Genomic DNA, 17,922 nt, shown 5'->3' on the forward strand with positions numbered 1-17,922 from the left:
TCGAATATGGCAGCCTTTAGTAACCTCTAAATTGAAATTTTTACCATAATCCTTTCTTCTTTCCCTGCATATCAAATCCTTTAAAGGGATTCAAATGTGGAAATCTGAGGTCTGCATGAGAAAGACACCATGTGAAGGTGAAATAAACCTCTTATTTTATTTATTTTTTATTTAAAAACAAACCTATTGATGTAACTGTTACAGCTGTAAGTCTTCTGGGTAATGTAGACTAAATTGTTTCAAGTTATTTAGCTAATATTGTGTTGCTTTGTTTTAGTATTTTACATAAGGATGTGTTTGAGAGGAACATGGCATTATTCCTTGAGAACTCAATCTCTTAATTCTCTGACTATACCTTAAATGTAGAATCATCTATTTCTGAAGTTTGAGAGCATCACATCCAAGTATTTAAACCTTCAGGTGAGAGACTAGGATTTTATTTATCATCTTGTAATATCTATAGAAATTATTTTGACTTCTGAACCACTAGGCATCTATCAACATTTCAGACAAAATAGACTTTTCAATATTAAACAACCTTTTTCATGCTCAAACAAGCAGTCATGCAGTAAAATCAGTTTTAGATGTGAATTGCCACAAAGTCAGGTAAAGGAAGAATCAGTCAGTGGTTTTTGAGGTTGTGTGCTTGTTGGTCTTAGGTAGTGTTTCCAATTACTTGTGTAAAGTGGATTTTTTTTAATAATTTTTTTTTTTTTACTTATGCTACTCATGTCAGTGAGTGTGATCTTGCTGTCTGATAAGCATTTTAAATTAGGTGAGCAAGTTGCATGCCAAAACCTGGAATTTCTGGTTGTCCTGGCTTTGACAGCATAGAAAACTCCCCACTTTATTTTAGCTACTAATCTCATACTTTGGTGGAAACATATTTTGGAAAGAGGAATATGACATTTGAGCACCCTAGGTTTTTTCCACACATTATGAAACATAAACTCTTAATCTCTACTAAACTAGATAGAATGAGGCAAAAGAAAAGCCACCTTTAAGGGTGGAGGGAGGAGGTGGAGATAGAATCTTATTTATCAGACCACTACTGTCCATGAAGGGTTACTGGTATGGATGGTGCAAAGGGCTTTTACCTGCTCTTCCATTTAAAGGAAGTGATATTAGTTAAGGAAAGTTATAATTTTCAGTGGAGGGAGATAGACATGGAGGGCAAAAACTGAAACACTTTCAGGCTAGGATTTAGTAGCTGGACATAGCTGTGGTCATTTTATATATTTAATTTATATTATCTGCTACATTATATATCATTCTCATGGAGAGAAAAAGGTAATAGTTACATCATTCAGAGCGTGAGTATAACATGGTTCATCAGCCTGCTGATATAATATGCAAATGTTCTCCATTTTTTCAGGATGAGAGTTTATTCTCAGGCAATTAAACAGTGTTTCAAGGTGGATGTAAAGTGGACTCTGCTGTCCTGTATTACTGAAAATCTGAGCTCTGCAGATCTCTGTGAATGTCTTCAGCACATTTGGGATCTGTTTTTCATTATCCTCTTGTGGAACATATACCGGAATACTAAAGCTTCCTTTCTGTACAGAGATTCTAATGAGTAAAGGAATTTTAAGGGAGAATGAGATCTTATTCTTAAACAACAACATAAATAGTCTGATCTAGATTAACATTTTTCTTCCTATAAAAGAGCTGGATAAGTGTTTAATGCCTGTTCACCCTATCTGATAACCCTGCTCCTCCACCCATCTGGTGATACAGTTCCCATGCTTCTAGGGTAGGGGTATGTGGGTGCTGAGGAAGGGTTTTTGCCTTTTTCTTTTCCCATTTTTGTGTGCTTAGCTTTACAGTAAGTAGTATTAGTTATATGTCAGTATATTGAAACAATTTTGATGAAACAGTGTTTCATTGTATAAGAATTTCACATAAGCAAGTTTAACTGTAGAGTACAGGTATATTTTATTACTTCACCAGTTCTTCTTACGTAGAAACATTCTGATCAAACATTCATGAAATTACATCAAAAGAAATTCAGTTTCATTTATTAAGGTTGCTTTTTGCTGCCCTTGAAGTTCATTTGTATAAACAAGCTCACAAAAATAGCTTACAGCTTCACATGAAGTATGGTTGATAAACCTACAATAAAACACTAGAAATTATACTTTGTGTGTGCCCAAGCAATATTCTGAATAGACTTAAAGGTATTTGGAAAATTATATGAGAGGTACTTACATTGTGTAGGCAACTGCTTTTTTTTCTTCCCTCCAAATGTGTTGATCTGCTTGTGTTAATCATTAAATTTAAAAGCTTAGTTTTAAATTTTCCCCCAGTACTGTGCAGCAATTTAATAATTTTAATATTTCAGGAAGGTCCTTTACTCTGCCCTGTATTTATCACAGCTTTTCGTACAAGTCTGTAAAGGCTGATGAGTTTGTTTTCTTATGCCTACTGTGTAGTGATCACTGCAAGTTATGCTTCCAAATGAGCACTCAGGTAACTCCATATAATATTTCCAGAGTCAATTACTTCATGGAAATATCTTGAGCAATTGGAAAGTATCAGATAGTTTTCTCCATTATTGTAGAAATATCTGTATTGTTATAATACAGATCAAATCTACAATGAACATTATGCATTATTCAAGAAATGACCAGGCATTCTCAGCAGTGTTTCAGCTAAATAACTGATGATTGTAACCTTTAAAGAAATCTCATTGTGATTACTATTGGTAAATCATTTCTCCATTCATAGTAATCTTTATTTAGAGGTGATCTAGAAACCATTATATCTTTTATTAATCTTAAAAGCAATAGACATGATTTGACATTTGCTAAAAATGGAAATATTTTCCATCTTCTAATAGAGCAGACTTCACTTATTTTTCTTTTGGTACATTATCTAAGGCTTTCTGTGTATAGGAAGTCTTAGTCCTTGTAAACAAATACACACATAGAAGATGAGTTTAAAGACAGTTCTTAGAGACCTGGGCAAGTCTCTAAGAAAGGTTATTTAGAGTCAGTAGGAATAAAATTGCCATTCTTTGATAGTACATAAAATATGTACTATTTTGTAGTAACTCTGTTTCCATCCTTATTCTGAGTTTGGGGTATGTTCCAACAATAGTAAATAAGCCACTGATCAATTTTTTTAACTCAAAGATGGGTTTTCTAAAAGTTACCTGGGAATAGAATATACACAGTATATACTGTGTGTTCAGCTAGTAAGTGGTGTTTTACCTAGCATGGCACTTGAAAACGTGTGGTACATTCTGATACTAGGCCCTGTAATCCTTTTCCAAAATCAAACTCTTGTGAGAACCCTCTTATTTTGGAATAGTGTCTTCAAATCATTGACTCCAAGTTTGTTTGTGGGTGTTTTTACCAAGCCACACCTTTTTTTCTTTTTTTTCTTTTTTTAAGTGAAGAGAGGAAGTGAGGAGAGGAGCGTGAGGCACACTGTTGTTCTTTGGTGTTTTGAATCTGTTTGGCTGACATAAAGTCATGCTGTGTATTTTGGTTTTGGGCAATCTTTGGGACACTGTTTCTGACTGGGGACCACTGTCACTATAAAAAGAAGGCTCACGACTCTGTCTTGAACAAAGTTCCCAGCATTTACCATTTCTGTTTCTTTTGAAGCAGCAATTAGATATGGTAGTCTGTGCCTAAGTTTGCAAACCCTTGTCCTGGAAATTTGCCATGATGACATCAAAATCATTATTAAATTTTAGTTATTTTTCTATTCAAGCGAGGTGTTAATTTCTGTTTTTGGAGATACAAGTGTTTGTGCAAGGCCATAATTTCCTGTTGAATTTTGTGACATATGGAAACTAGAGGGTGTCAAGTTAAAAGTGGGTTTATTATGACTTTTATTTTTTGAAGCCAAATCTTTACATTTTATGTTACATAAGTAAAATAACCTTACTTTTCTGCTGTAAGAGAAGAGATGAATGGGAGTGCATCAGAGGAGTGAAAAGGACTTCAGTAAATAGTACTGACTGACTGGTAGGTTGTATAAAGAATGTCACTTCTAATTTAGCCATCTCTGCTTTAAGTGTTTTGTGTTCTGCAATTAGGTAGTTTTATGTGTGTGTTCTGGAATTAGTATATATCAGTATGAAAAGAAATCAGATGCTATCAGAAGTATTTGCGGTGTATTGAAATCTTTCTTATCCAAATTGTTCTTGCTTGATGTAAGTAAACACAACTGAAAAACTACTTGCAATAAAGCATTCAGTGTTACTTCAATTCTGCATTGGTAATGATAGTTTAAAAAAAATTGCTAATGATACAAAGAAAAAATTTAAAACAAAATTACACCTGTTTCCTTCAATCTAGCATGTTTTTCAAAGGATCCATTCTCAAAATAAACAAAATATGTAAGTGTAGCTTGAAAATGAACTTGATGTCTTGTCATACTGTGGGACTTGGGGTGGAGGAAATAAGTCCAGCACTTTGAATTCTGTGGGAAAGAAAATAAACAATAATGATAATTGGAAAGTGTGGTAATTGTTATCCCAAATGTCAAGTGGAATTACTTTCATTAATTTAAATATCTTTTTCTAATAATTTCTGTGCTGGATATGTAGGCATTTATAAGAGAGAAATAAGTTGTTCTCTTTTGCATGATCTCATTGTGGAAACACTTTAAATAACATTACCTGTTGTTAGCCTTTTATATTTTAAGTGGAGTGTTGTCTTCTGAGCAGGAGTTGCAAGGCAGTACAAGCCTTTCCCTTCCAAAACCCACAAACCTTCCAGTAAGACTGGCCTTTTGTTCTGAATCACTACACAATTTTCTCTCAGGGAAACTATCTACAGGGGCAAAGAAATAAGAATTACTTTCTTCCTCAGAGTTTTTGGCCTAAGACATTTGTTTTCACTGTAAAAAGCAAAAAAGTCAATCAGATGAAAAGAGAATAATGCAGATGAATTGGTTGTATTCCTTGCTATGAAAAGAATCTCCAAATCTTACCATCCCGCTTTGCGCAGAACTTCTGCTCCTGTGCTGGAGAGTTCTTGATAGCCCTATAATTTATTTCTCCCTGTCTTGCAAGCATTATTCTTGCAAGAATAATTCAGAAGAATCTTATCACTGTTTTTATATAGGCCACTATGAAGTTCTCAGTATCGAACTGTGTATCAGTATCAAACACTGATTGTAAGAGTAATGTTTATCCATTGTAAACCTGTTTATGTGGTCATAGGGGAAATGCAGCTGTAGGAGTAGATAGCTTAGTCATCAACCTATCACATAAGTTACATAAGATGATTAGGTGTCGTTTGAATGTAGAAATCAAGTGCGGAAAATTTCAGGAGGTCAGTGGTAAAACATTAATGTTCTCTATGAGAACTATTGATGACTTTCTGGTATGAAAGATATGGAACCCAAAGGGAGGTAGCTCGGTTTGAATCTCATTGTGATAGATAAGATGAATTGAATATGGGACTCAAAGTTGGTGATTGCCTGGTGACAAGTGATCACAACCTGATTGCTTTCAATCTCTGAAAATGGAGGAGGATGCTGACTAATATACTTAGTACTTTTGAGGGTCTAATTGCCTAATGGGTAAACTTATGTGTGAAATTGGTTGTCAGGAAAAATTTTGATGAAAAAACTTTTTGAAATGATAATTTTCTATGCACCTGAAAACTCTAAAACTGCATCTTTTTTCAGAATGAATAATAAAAACAATTATTTTGAAAAAATATGTTTGATTATTTAAATAAAACTTAGGGAATTAAAGGGAAATACATAGCAAGATAAACTGTAATGTCTGAGGTGCAGAATGTTGGCAAAGACAAGTAGAAGCATTAAGGAAAAATCTAAAAGTATTAGAAAATTCAAGAAAAAATAGATTTATGTGTATTAGAAATGTGAAACCATTCCGGAGACAGTAAAGGCTCTTTAGCAGTAAGGTACAGTAAAACTTCTATTGATGCAGAAAAGACAGAACAGGTTGATAAGGTTTATTTAAGTGCTTGCTTGTACAGAATCCATTCTATGGGTCTTTATAGTTCAGGTTACTGTTAACAGCAGTGTTGAAGGAGCATATGCAATCATAGGCATCGACACTAGAAAAACTAAGGGAGGAGAATTTGAGTCTCAAGAGTTCATAGTTTGGTGGACTTGACAGAGTTAGGTTTAGCTTAACAGTTGAACTGGATCATCTTAAATGTCTTTTCCAACCTAAATGATTATCTGATCCTATATCATATCTTCTTTGTCAATATGAGATTATTGTAGATTGTTGTGGTTTTTGTCTTTTTTGATCATCCTTGTTTCTCCCTCAAACTTCTCATGCAAAAGCATTCTGCTGCTGGAATACAAATGTTGGAGTCCCAAACATGGGGCTCCAAGAACTGCCTCCTCTGTGTTTGAGTCATACCCATAAATGATGAATTCTGTGTGTATCATTTTTGCTGGGAAAATAAGAAATGTTTCCTAAGTGCCTATGTCAAACTTTTAAACATACTTGAAAAAAGATATAAGTCTTGGACGTGCCAAAAAAAACAGAGTGAGAAAACTTCTCACATCTCTGTAATATCTACAGTCATGTGCCCATTGTAGTTGTTGTGGTTCTGCATTGCTTTAATAGGTTACTTGCCATGGTACAAGCAAGGGAATATGAAACTCCTGAGCATCATCATCCTGAATCCCAGCTGGCAGTGTTTCTCAGATATTCCAGAACTGTTGAATAAATTGTCTGTGTCCTTCAGACAAGGGTTGGGTTACCTCTAATATCACTCTGATTACCCTGATACAGCCTTATTCAGGTTCATCCATTCTTTCAAAGTGCTGGTGGTGTGAAGTTTGTAGTACTGATCTGTTTTAGCCTCAAAGAAATTGTAGGCAAAATACTGGGAAATTTCTTGCACGAAAAGGATAAAAGTAAGATTGTGTATTTTTGGATAAATGGGAAGTAATTCTTATAATACAAACCCAAATTAATTATCTGAAATTATAAGTACAGTTAATTAGGATATACATTGTATACTGAAGTATTTTTAAGGCATTTGGTGTCCTAGTGCATAAGAATTATGTTTTTAAAATATTGGAAGAACATTATATAGGCAGAACCAAATTAAGCACATTAACTATATAACTAAGTGATCTTGGAAAGCGGATCGAAGTGAAAGTTACTATTGAGAATGGAGTTTCTGTGTTTTTCTCCAGAAACTGCTCTGGGCATGGTCACCAATGAACTGGTAGTAAACATGGCTCAAATGCTGATTTAAAATTTGCAATTTACAATGATGTTTGGATCACAGACAACAATCTAGTAAATCAAACCTCCTAAAATGTATTTGTTTCAGTGTAAGAATACTGTTAATATTAATATTATTATTATCTAAATGTTTATCTTTGCTGTCCTAAACTCCAGGCTACTGGAGTTAAATGACTGAAAGGATTTGGGGTTTTTTATGAAGCAGAACAGGAATAATGGGAAAAGCACTTCAAATTCACCTCTCCTTTTTTCTTGCATGAACAAAGGCGTAAAAAGAACCTAACTGATCCTTCCAGTTTTGCTACCAGAAATAATAGAATGATTTACTTTCTCATGGCGTTTTATTTGTCTCATAAAAAGTTCTATCCATCACTTCTGTGGAGACACAAAACATTTACTGCTCGTAACAAATTAATACTTTTTCTAAAATGTTGTCAATCAGATGTCAGTCCCTGGAAGAGTTGTTTATTGCTAGAACTCCACCTTACAACTTAAAAATTAAATAGGAAAACAACCACACAGTAAGTGTTTTTAAGAGCAAGGAAATGGAAAAAGTGACTTTAACATCTTTTCTCTCACTCCCAGCCACTACTGTATTTCCATTCTACTACACTGCAATTCATCTTCCTTTCTCTTCTTGTGCTGTTACACTGACTTGGTCATTTTTGCATTTTCATTATGTTCTTTAGTACGGCTTATTTTTCTTAGCCATTTGGGTTTTTTTTGAGTCCATAGATGAAACACTGAATATGCATAATGTCTTTGTCTTGTACTCAGTTTCCAGTGCTGACTCTCTCCTTTTCATAGTCCTGCATTTTTCTATACATCTTTGCATTCTTAATGCAGTCTTGGTAATGAAAACAACCTGGTGAAGAATATTAATATTTAAAAGAAACCTCAAAGTTTGTAACTTTTCACTTCATTCTTTTTTCCTTCAATGTTCATGTCTTTCTGTGCACAGTAGTACTTATCATATCAATAAAATTCACTCCTGAGTTGAGAACATACCTTTCTCATTCCACCTAAAAGATGGTGGGTTTTGTCATTACAATTACTTATTGACAACATTGATGGTATTGGCTGAGCAACTTTTGACAAGAGCACAGGCTTCAGACTTGCAGAGGTAAATATGTGAGGAGGAATATAGTATTGACAGTTGCATTGGTCCAACCTTAGTGATGATAATAAAATAACCCAGGAAAAACTTTCAAATTAAAACCAAGTTAATTTCTTGTCCATATGTAATGATATAGATTTTCATCCAGTAGAAATTTCTATGTAAAAGTCAGTGCTGCAACAGTCCTCTTTTCCAAAGCTCTTAATAAAATGCTTCCATATGATTTTTGGATTCATGTTTTGTGTTGCATGGGTTAGTTCCAGGTGGTCTTTTTTAGAAGCATGAATATCTTAAATTATATGTGCAGTCTACATAACTTTTTCAAATAACGCACATGATGGGGTTAGCCAATTACAGATGTGCAATGAATCCGGTGTGCCAAAAGTGCTTGTTCTGCTTTTTGCTTTTAGTAATCAGAAACAGTAATCACTGCTATAGTTTTTGGTATGTAAAATCAAAAAAGGCTGTTGCTATCTGTAGATTACAATATCTGATAGAACATTTATTTGTCTTTTTATTTGCCCTTTTCTGAACATAAGGAAAGTGCCTTTGCTATGAAGAATGTTTTGGAAAAAGTCTCAGTCAAGCTCAATATTGTAGTGCACCATTTTGCAAATGAAAGAGGCTGAGAAACTGGATCTCATGATTGGATTTAACAGTTTCAGTATATCTTTCATACCTTAGTCTCTTCAACTGGGCGGAGAATGTAAGGACATACATAAAGCCCTGCTAAATTCAATACAGCTTAGCCTTTGTTTCTTCTATTATTGTAGTTTGTTGGTTTCTGGGTCATCTGAACTTCTACCATATATCTCCCATTGCATGTATGCTGCTTTTAGATCTGGTTGAATCTGTTGCAGAGATAATAAATGCATCTGTATGAAGAAATAGATTAACCAACTGATAATTAATGTAGTGGAAACTTAAAAAAAAAAAAAAAACCAAACAAATAAAAAACCCAGACAGGGAGTGCCTAGAGGGAATAAAGCAGTGTAAATAAATGGGCATTTATAATATTTGTTTTACCAAGAGTTACATCACTCCATATTACAAGTAAAAAATTAAGACTCAAATATTTTGTTTGAAATGAAAGAAAACACAAAACCTTTTTTTGAAATAGAAGGAATAAATCCTCCCATCTCACCTGTTTGCAGTTATATATTTATTAGTATTTTCCAAAGTGGCTGTTTCAATATTTGGAGTAAATAATAGTCAGAGTCCTGAAAGTGAATTTGGAAGTATATGGATTTAATAATAATTCTTACTTTGATGTATTAGTTGTATTAGATACCTTTGGTCAACAGAGGTAGACCCAGCAATCTTAAAAACCAAAGTGCAATGATTTTATATCTATATAACATGCAAGTATAACCACAGTCTGACCAAAGTTTGACCACAATATCAACGCAGCCTAATTTCTGCAACTGTTCTCTTTGAAGCCTGAGGAAGGAAATCGAGTTTCCACCAAATCCCTATGCTCTTGTGGTCTCCCATTTCAATCAGGGATATAAAGTAGAATACAATGAATCTATAGTAAAGACTTTCCCAGGACATTAGAGAGATCAGTAAAAACTGTTTTCATTAGCTGTCAGTAATTAGAGAACACCCTTCATAGAGAGCTTACAATTTAGAGAACATGTAAGCCTCTATATAGCCTCCAAGTTTGCAAGGAAAATAAGAATCTCTACACAGCTGGGGAACTTGTGTTTTGAAATATCAAGCTCCCTTAAGAAACATCTATTTTCTAGCTTTTAAGCCAAGGTAAACATTTTTATTTTTAATTTCAAAGGCTTTAGTCATACCATGCTTTCTATTACTATGAAAGGAAAGAAAGGCAAATACCTAACAAACTCATTAACACCAATTGTGCCAGAGTCATCCTCCTAAATGGAGCTGTTAGAAAATTCTTACCTTAATTTCAGTGCTTGAGCACATCATTCGCTGTAATTCTTACTCGCAGACTTAGCTGAGTGCATCTGCACAAGCATGTGTCTGTTGTCACTTTGCATTCTATTTGTATGGTATAAAAATTGTTTTTGCTTTCCTTTGCTGTGGTAGTACCACATGCAAGTACATAATTCTATGTCTTATTTCATCATCTGTAAAGTCATTAAATGAATATTCATAATCATAAAAGAAAGATGGAGAAATATCTTTGCTCACATTTTTATACATATAGACAATTCCAAAACTTTACCTATAGCAAGCAGAATAATATCCTCAACATTACCTCGCTTTACATCTTAAAGAAAACCAGTTGTGTAAAGGTTAGGAAAAATCAGGAACTGTTTTTTTATTTACTTTTTTAAGTACTTACTGTATTTCTACAATTATCAGAGAAACTGTAAATTTATATATCCCCTTTCAGATTTGAATTACTGTGTATGCTAGCTGTTTCTCATCCTCTTCATGTAGAACAGTGCTGATAATGCTAATAGAGAAATTGAGGCATATACAGATTTAGAGCAAGCTTTTCAAAAGAGTGCAGCGCTCCAACTGGAGCCAGATTTCAAAAGATCTCTGATCCTATTCAGCTACAAAATAAATAGCCAGATTTTCTAAAGATTTCAGCACTTTGGTAATCTGATCATAAGAAGCAGCTGCTGAGCACGTTTGCAAAGCCAGCTGAGAGTGGTTTGCTCAATATCCCATGAGAAGTGTGCGTTAGAGCAGGGAATAGAGGCCCGTTCCCATGCCCTAAGACTAAGAGTCCAGTTCTCAAGCAATAACACTATCTTCATATCCTTTGTAAAAATGCTATATTTAACAAAAGGAAATTTAACCATTTAGAAATTTAACCCATGTCTGTGAGGAGATATTTTTCAGAATAACATAAAGATTTGCACTTGGTAGATAATGAACCAATCAAATAGAAGGAATATTGCTAATCCATTTTATACTGCATCTCTGTGTTATATTGTTTTAATTAGGTGTCTCATAAAAAAAGTCCCTTTAATAATTTTTAAACATTTTATAGTCCATTGTCAATTTTTTGAGTGTCACAAGAAAAAAAAAATAGAATAACTAGATATTCTAAAAAACCCCTACAGAAACCTGCTGCAAGTATAATGTATGGCAAGTCCAGGTGTGATTTTCTGTGGACTTCCACCCTCATACCACATTCCAAGGCCATAGTTTTTATTTTTTGTTTACATTTTAAATGTTTCTCTCTGTCCCTGTCTAGAGGTGAGGAAATGGGGTGTTTAATTTTGTTTCTCTGAAGATAAGAATTTTTGTCATTTATTTAATACTTTAAACATTTTTCTCTTTACCATTATATGTCAGCTGTTTCTGCTTATTTTGTGTATAAATGCTGTTATTTACTCTTTCTTATCTTTGTAGTTTCTATCTCTGTGGGATTTTTTTTTCCTCTGCTATTCTTTTGCTCCCACGTCCTATCCTGAAGACTTAAAGGGCAAGTTTTCTTTCACAAATGTTATTAAGTTGCTGAGAGGAAAATTAACAGCTCACCTAACCTCGTCATACATTTTGCTTTTGTTGGTTTCTTCAACATCCTCATGGAGGCTGTTGATTCCTTAACAACCTCATTAAACATAAAGGAACTATATTTTTCACACAGGCAGCTATGTTGAGAGGCCATTTGGCACCCTCGAGACTAAAAGCTCCAACATTTTACAAGACCTACATATTGACTCACTCATCACTAGCTTGGAGTCAACCCAACAGAGGTTCCTTGGGTAGAAGCATCAGGCAAAATCAGTGGTCAAACAGCTTTGCAGAGTTTGTTTATGGGCAGTTTTGATGTAATTTGGTCTTCAGCAGTGATTATGCCAGATAGTGAATGTAAATGTGAAGATCTCCATATCTGCCTTGAAAGGGTTATCATTTTACCTGACAAATAGGAAGCTGAATTTTGGAGACAGCGTCTGTTTGAACTGAGCTGCACACAAAGGATAGATACCATGGACATGAGATGATTGGTCCTTGAAGTGCAGAGCACTTGCAGAAGTGTTTTGTTCAGGTACAATGTTGAGCAGCTGTGATAAGCATCCAGTCTGACTTCTTGCAGACCTGAGACAGAAGACCTCATCCAGTATTTTCTGCATCTCTTTGAGAAACAGGCTTATCTCTTAGGAAAGTATCTAATGTTGATGTAAAGCATTTAAATGATAAAGAGTCAACTACATCCCTGTGCAGATTGTTCCAACGGTTAATTACTGTCACTGTGAAAAAAGTGTGCCTCATTTGTAGTCTTATTTCAGCTTCAGCTTCCAAACGCTGGATCTTGTTATGCCTTTTTTCACTAGATTAATGAGCTGCCTACTGTCAGAATCTCTTCCACATGTAGGTATTGTGATCCTCTTAACCTTCTTTTCAGTAACTAAATAAATTGAGCTTTCTTAGTCTTTCACTACAGGGAATGACTTTCAGAAGTCTAATCATTCTTACTTGAGTCCTATCCAATTTTCTAACATATTTTCAGAATGGAGGAAACCATAGCTGAACACAGTATTTCAGTAGCAGTGTCATAAAAACCTAAGATAAAACTTGCAGTAACTATTTCAGTGTGATGTTCTCTGATTTAATATATGTATTCAATATACATTTTCATGTAATATGGATGGGTCATTTTGGTTTCTATTCTACTTTGGGAACTAACATTAATGTCTCCCTCATTGTGGTTCTGGATTCCTTTTGCTGATAAGGATTGAACAATGTCAGGAGGTGAATTCTCGTGAATAATTGTGAATGCTGAAGGTTACCCTTAATTTTATATTTTGTTTCAATGGCGTCATTCTTTCAATAGGAATAAGTTGTGATAGAGCAAACTGAAAATAGAGAACAGGCACCACAAGGTGAGATTTGGGTAGTAATCTTATGGGGCAAGTGGCTTTCACAGTTAGGATATTGAATGGGTCAGGATATTGAATGGGTCAGGATAGGTACAGGTGTAATGTTACCTTACCCACAGAATTCAGATTTCTGGAAACAAAAATCTACTCAGAGTTGTCTGAAGAATTCCTTTGGACACCTTCCAGTCTGATAGCAGTCTTATTGAGAGAACTTGCATTGTCATGTTGGGTATCAATTTCATAGCTGGACAGGAGAAACCAAAGCACAGCCAAACTAAGTGAGCTCAGGAGATCCTTCCTAAGCATGAAAAAAGGTTCCATTCAATCCAGACCTACCTCAAAGTCTCCTCAACAATCCTAGTACTGTGGTGCACAGAAGCTAGCAATCTGCAGGGAAAAGGAACAGACTTTCTAAAACAGCATATAAACTGGAGCTAGAATTTGTATGGAAATAGAAAGAAAATAATTCCTCCTGAATTCAGACTTCCCTTGGTTCAAAATTAGAGTTAAGTGAACTCCTCCTCAGACCACCTGCATGATTTGAGTTCAGCTGTCTCCAATATTTCCAAGTAGTGAAAAGAGATGAGCCATGTCCTTAACAAGACAGTAGCTGCTTCAGAGTCAGGTAGTTTCTTCACAAGTGGAAATAAAACCGCAGATTTTGACGGTGACTTGCTTCAGTTTGTGTTCTCAGCAGTAAATTCTGTAAGTAACAGACAACGGTTTCAAGCTCTCAATAGTTTACCACTGTGAAATGCTTTGGGAGAAAGATATTTGACTTTCTTTTTAATCCCATATAAAAGCTGTCTTCTCAGACTTCAGGGTCAATTCCTTTAACTTTTCAAAAATGCAGTTGCATTTAGTTAACTTTCCTAGCCCAGCCAGCAATTTTTGGTCAGCTTAGGTGAAACTGTGCTTCAGTCCTCACTTCAGAGCCTTGGGATTTCATCTGTCCTCAAAAATTTGGAGTGGTTTCAGAACTTTAGGTCTTACTTCTCTTGTTTACAAAGTGAGTAAGGAAAGAAAACTCTTACATATGAAGTGGTCTCACTGTTGCCCTGCTGGGAGGAGATTGAGTATACTCTTACTGGCAGACTGAAGAGACCCATACTTTCTATCTCAGTTACTTTCTTCCCTCATCTCGCATTACCAACAATTTTTGGATTGACAGTACTCGTATCTGCCTTGATTTCTTTCCCAAAGATATATACTAGAGTTTGTTACTCAGAACACTGGTTAGCATTTAAAAATGCTTTGGCATCTTTGCACAAAGTGTTACATGTTACTTATTCAATGACAAATTGTATATTTATCCAAGGATAAATTGGATAAGTGCATTCATTTGCAAAACTTCTCTACAAAAGTATTAAAATACTCCTTTTTTTTTAAAGGGAAACCTGAATATTAATATGTAATATTTGAGAGGAAAATGTCAGGTTCCAGTTTATTTCTGCTATTAATGGAATTGTTTGTGTATATATAAATGCATTTTACTAAGTTACAAGAGTAACAAGAAAGTTTGAAATCATCTGAATCCACCTGGCATATATTTTGTGCTTCTAACAATTTCAATTTAATACCTTCGTTTAGTTTCGTACCAATCATTTATACTGACAAAAAGAAGGAAAAGAAAACAAGGAACCTGGCATCAATCATTCATTTAATCAAGTAGCAAAAATAGATAAATAAACATACTGAGTTAATTATTCTTCTATATGTAATGATTGACAATAATCTTAATTTATTCCCTTTTTTAACCTTTGACTGTCAGTTTGGTTGGGATTAATAAGCAATGACAAAATGAGAAGAAATAAATTTCTGATAGCCACTGAATGTTGCTAACATTGGAGTGTTTCCCCCTCAAACTTCTCCCTGAAGATGTATCAGATCTCTGTCATGTGTTATTTTTCACACTTTTTTGTGCCATGTTTCATGCCATTTTGTTAATTGCTATTAGTTTACAGACATATGGTCAGGAATATTTTATGAATGAAGAGGTTTCTGGAATGTACAGTATTACTTCACATTTATATGAGAATTGTAATTTGAAGCTCTCAAAATACTTTGCACATGTTATTGCAGAGTATATTCAAAAGCTAGCAAAAAAGAGTGTGCTACAGCTAATAACTTATGTATCTGCTCCATCCATCAGACAGTGTTTCTTCCATAGTGAATCTTCTTCTCCCTTTGCAATGTTTTACTGGATGCATACAAACCAAAGAGGGGATTTTCAGGCAGATTTTCCAAAGCAGCTCTCCATGTTGGGAGTGCAGGAGGGTTAGCTCAAGCCCTTCTCCCAGCTTTTTGCTGTCAAACTGTCTCCCTAGATGTAAACAGGCACCTGAATAGATTCTCATCAATCAGTTACTCCAGCTTCTAAAATATCTTTCTGTACTGATATTCCTGTAAGTTAGTAATAGTTGTCCTGAACAATACATGAAAAGTGTATTTTTGCAGCTTTTTTTTAAATACTGTGTAGCATGTCATTCAAATAAGTAGAAGACAGTGTATGACATGCTTTTCCTCTAGCTTGAATGGTGTATCAATGCATACAATGTTTCAGTTATATTAGAAATAATTGGGTTTTATTCAGGTGTATTTCCTGCAGTATTTCAATAAAAGTGTTTTTACGTATTTCAGAGATGAAAAAAGTTTGTATGTGGATATATGTGTTTTAGTAATGAAGGCCAAAACTTCTGAGGCACAAATGTGTAAATTTGCTTTTCTCAGATTTTGTGTTTGGATTCCTGGGTTAGGTTTTTTTTGTTTGTTTTTGTTTTTCCCTAAAAGAAATCATCTAGTTACATATAAGCAGATAGTCCCCCAAATGGCTGTTTTCAGAGGTTCAAAACAAGAAAATATTTCTTTTACTCAAAAATTATGTGCAATATGGGTTTTTTTTTTTTAAGGAATGAAGGAAGGCAGAGATGGTAGTGATATTTGCCCAAACACAGGTTTTCATTTATTAAGAAAAAGAAAGAGAAAAAGAAAAAACCCCCAAACACCAAAAACAACAGAAAAAAATTCAGAAAAGAGAAAAACCAGTTATTGGCGTAGCGTGTAGGCATCAGTTCTTCAAAGGCACACTTCATATTTGTGTGAGAGATTTCCTGATAGACCTGCATCCTGGGGACAGACGCCCTTGTCACTTCATGGCCTTCAGAGGGACTGTGGTTGTGCTGGACTGCAGCTGGGCAGGAGGCCAGAGCTGGGCAGGCTGTGGTGGGGTGTACAGCCACCAGGGCGCTTTGGGCTGTGTTAATGGCACAACCATGCAGGTAACCATGCACAGGTGCATCCTGCTGCCTTCCCGAAGCACGAATAAGGTTGAGAGGCCCACAAAGACAATTTGTGGGCTATAGACCTTCTGAGGGACGATGGGCAGTGGAGTAGACTGTAACTAATAATTGTAAGGTAAGAACAGTTAGTAAGCACTGCAGGAGCAATAAGCAACCACTGTGGCAGTTGCCTGAGTCTTGACTCTGAGGATCTCATCCCATACTCTGTAGGTAACTGGAGACAAAGAATTTGTTTTTGCTTATTCAGGCTTTGTTTAAAGATCTAAAATTTTACTCCTTGGGAAAACAATGAATTTTCTGACTCAGGTCATACTGAATGCTGTATATCCAATAAGAATTATTCTAAATCAAGATTTTTTTTTCAGTAAAAAATAGCAAAAAATATTTAGAATTATTTTATCACTTGAGACAAAAATGTGTGACTCTAGTTGTGTCACATAAAATAGCAAAACATAAAATATGTCACATAAAATATGTGAAACATAAATAGTGGACACTACCACAAAAATCCTTAAAAGCAATCCACCTAAATTTTTTTTCTGCAGTGGCATATCTCCTCTGCCCCTTCATTGGGCTAAGCGCAGCCTAGCTCTTTGTGTGTAAGAGCTTTATGTTTATTAGCAGCTGTTTTCTCCTAGCTAAGCTTAACAAAGATAGGGAATAAGATTAAAAGGTCTATATTATTCTGCTTTCTGGTAGGAAGGACGGAATTGCAAATGTGAATCGTCCCATTGCTGGTGTTCCATTCTGAGCATTCGTGCTGGTGCTCTCTGGTCTCTCCATTGCTGAGGGAAGGTGGTTCCCTCTAAGAGCAGAGCTCTACTCTAGCAGATTGACATCAGTGGTAGCTGACTGACACTGGCAGAACCTTTTGTAGGAATTTTCTTCTTGCCGTGATTATTTTTTTTAAACCAGACACACTCTAGAAAATATATGAATTCTTGCTCACTGAAGAAATTATGTTTAAGAAAAAAATATAGATTTCTTATTCTTATTTGACTATGACATTTCTAGCCTTTAAAAACTCATAACTGACATCATATTTCAAGTTAGAAATTTTAAAAAATACAAATTTTGGAATTTAATGTTTTTAAAACAATAACATAGTAATTCTAGTCAATCTCTAATTTTGCTGGGGTATAATCTCATTAAGAAAAATGTCTAGGTTTAAGTGAATATGTCACACCAAAAACCATTTGTATTTTTTGTATTTATTGATGTAAAATATTTTGGAATATCGTGTCTAAATGTATCAACACTATATTGATAGGTAATTCTTGGTTAAATGACTTTGTAGTTAGTTGCCAAACTACCAATACTTCTAACAAGAATGATCAAATTATACTATCAACAACTCTGAATTCAACTGTTTTTCGGCTCAGTGTATTTCTTTAAACAAAAAAGATACTTTTTTTCCCCATATTTGGAACAGATCTTGGTTTTAATAATAGACTGAAATGTCACTTCATGGAAATTCTTTTATTTCCCATT

At 34.7% G+C, this 17,922-nt stretch overlaps 1 protein-coding gene across 2 annotated transcripts in view; it reads left to right on the forward strand.

Annotated features, from left to right (window-relative positions):
* Nucleotides 1-17,922, forward strand: part of NPAS3 (neuronal PAS domain protein 3) — a 607,971-nt gene that overhangs the window by 185,642 nt on the left and 404,407 nt on the right. The window contains exon 3 of one of the 2 annotated variants that reach the window (XM_018082872.2): nucleotides 87-137. The exons of the other annotated variant lie outside the window; for it this stretch is intronic. Within the exon in view, the coding sequence (XP_017938361.1) occupies nucleotides 87-137 (51 nt within the window). The remainder of the gene's footprint in view (nucleotides 1-86; nucleotides 138-17,922) is intronic. 2 annotated transcript variants of the gene reach the window in all.

This window comes from Manacus vitellinus, unplaced genomic scaffold (genome assembly GCF_001715985.3).
Source record: "Manacus vitellinus isolate BGI_N305 unplaced genomic scaffold, ASM171598v3 scaffold_6_pilon, whole genome shotgun sequence".
Classification (NCBI taxonomy): domain Eukaryota; kingdom Metazoa; phylum Chordata; class Aves; order Passeriformes; family Pipridae; genus Manacus; species Manacus vitellinus.